At 68.7% G+C, this 246-nt stretch overlaps 1 protein-coding gene across 1 annotated transcript in view; it reads right to left on the reverse strand.

Annotated features, from left to right (window-relative positions):
• CAD (carbamoyl-phosphate synthetase 2, aspartate transcarbamylase, and dihydroorotase) overlaps positions 1–246 on the reverse strand; it is a gene marked incomplete at both ends in the record, with an annotated part of 5545 nt that overhangs the window by 2698 nt on the left and 2601 nt on the right. The window contains one exon of the mRNA XM_035900948.1: positions 24–140. Coding sequence (XP_035756841.1) covers positions 24–140 — 117 coding nt within the window. The remainder of the gene's footprint in view (positions 1–23; positions 141–246) is intronic.

The raw sequence follows: 246 nt of genomic DNA on the forward strand, positions 1-246 counted from the left end.
CTCGAGGGGCTGCGCTCACCTGCTCGGACTCGGGGTTCAGGGCAAACTGGATGTTGCACTCGCCCACGATGCCCAGGTGCTGCACCACCTTCACGGCCGTGCGCCGCAGCAGGAAGTACTCGGTGTCGTTGAGGGTCTGGCTGGGCGCCACCACGATGGACTCGCCCGTGTGGATCCCCAGGGGGTCCAGGTTCTCCATGTTGCACACCTGGGCAGCGGTGGGGGGGGGGGGTGCCACGGGGGGTG

This window comes from Egretta garzetta, unplaced genomic scaffold (assembly GCF_000687185.1).
Source record: "Egretta garzetta isolate BGI_Z169 unplaced genomic scaffold, ASM68718v1 scaffold908, whole genome shotgun sequence".
Taxonomy (NCBI): Eukaryota; Metazoa; Chordata; class Aves; order Pelecaniformes; family Ardeidae; genus Egretta; species Egretta garzetta.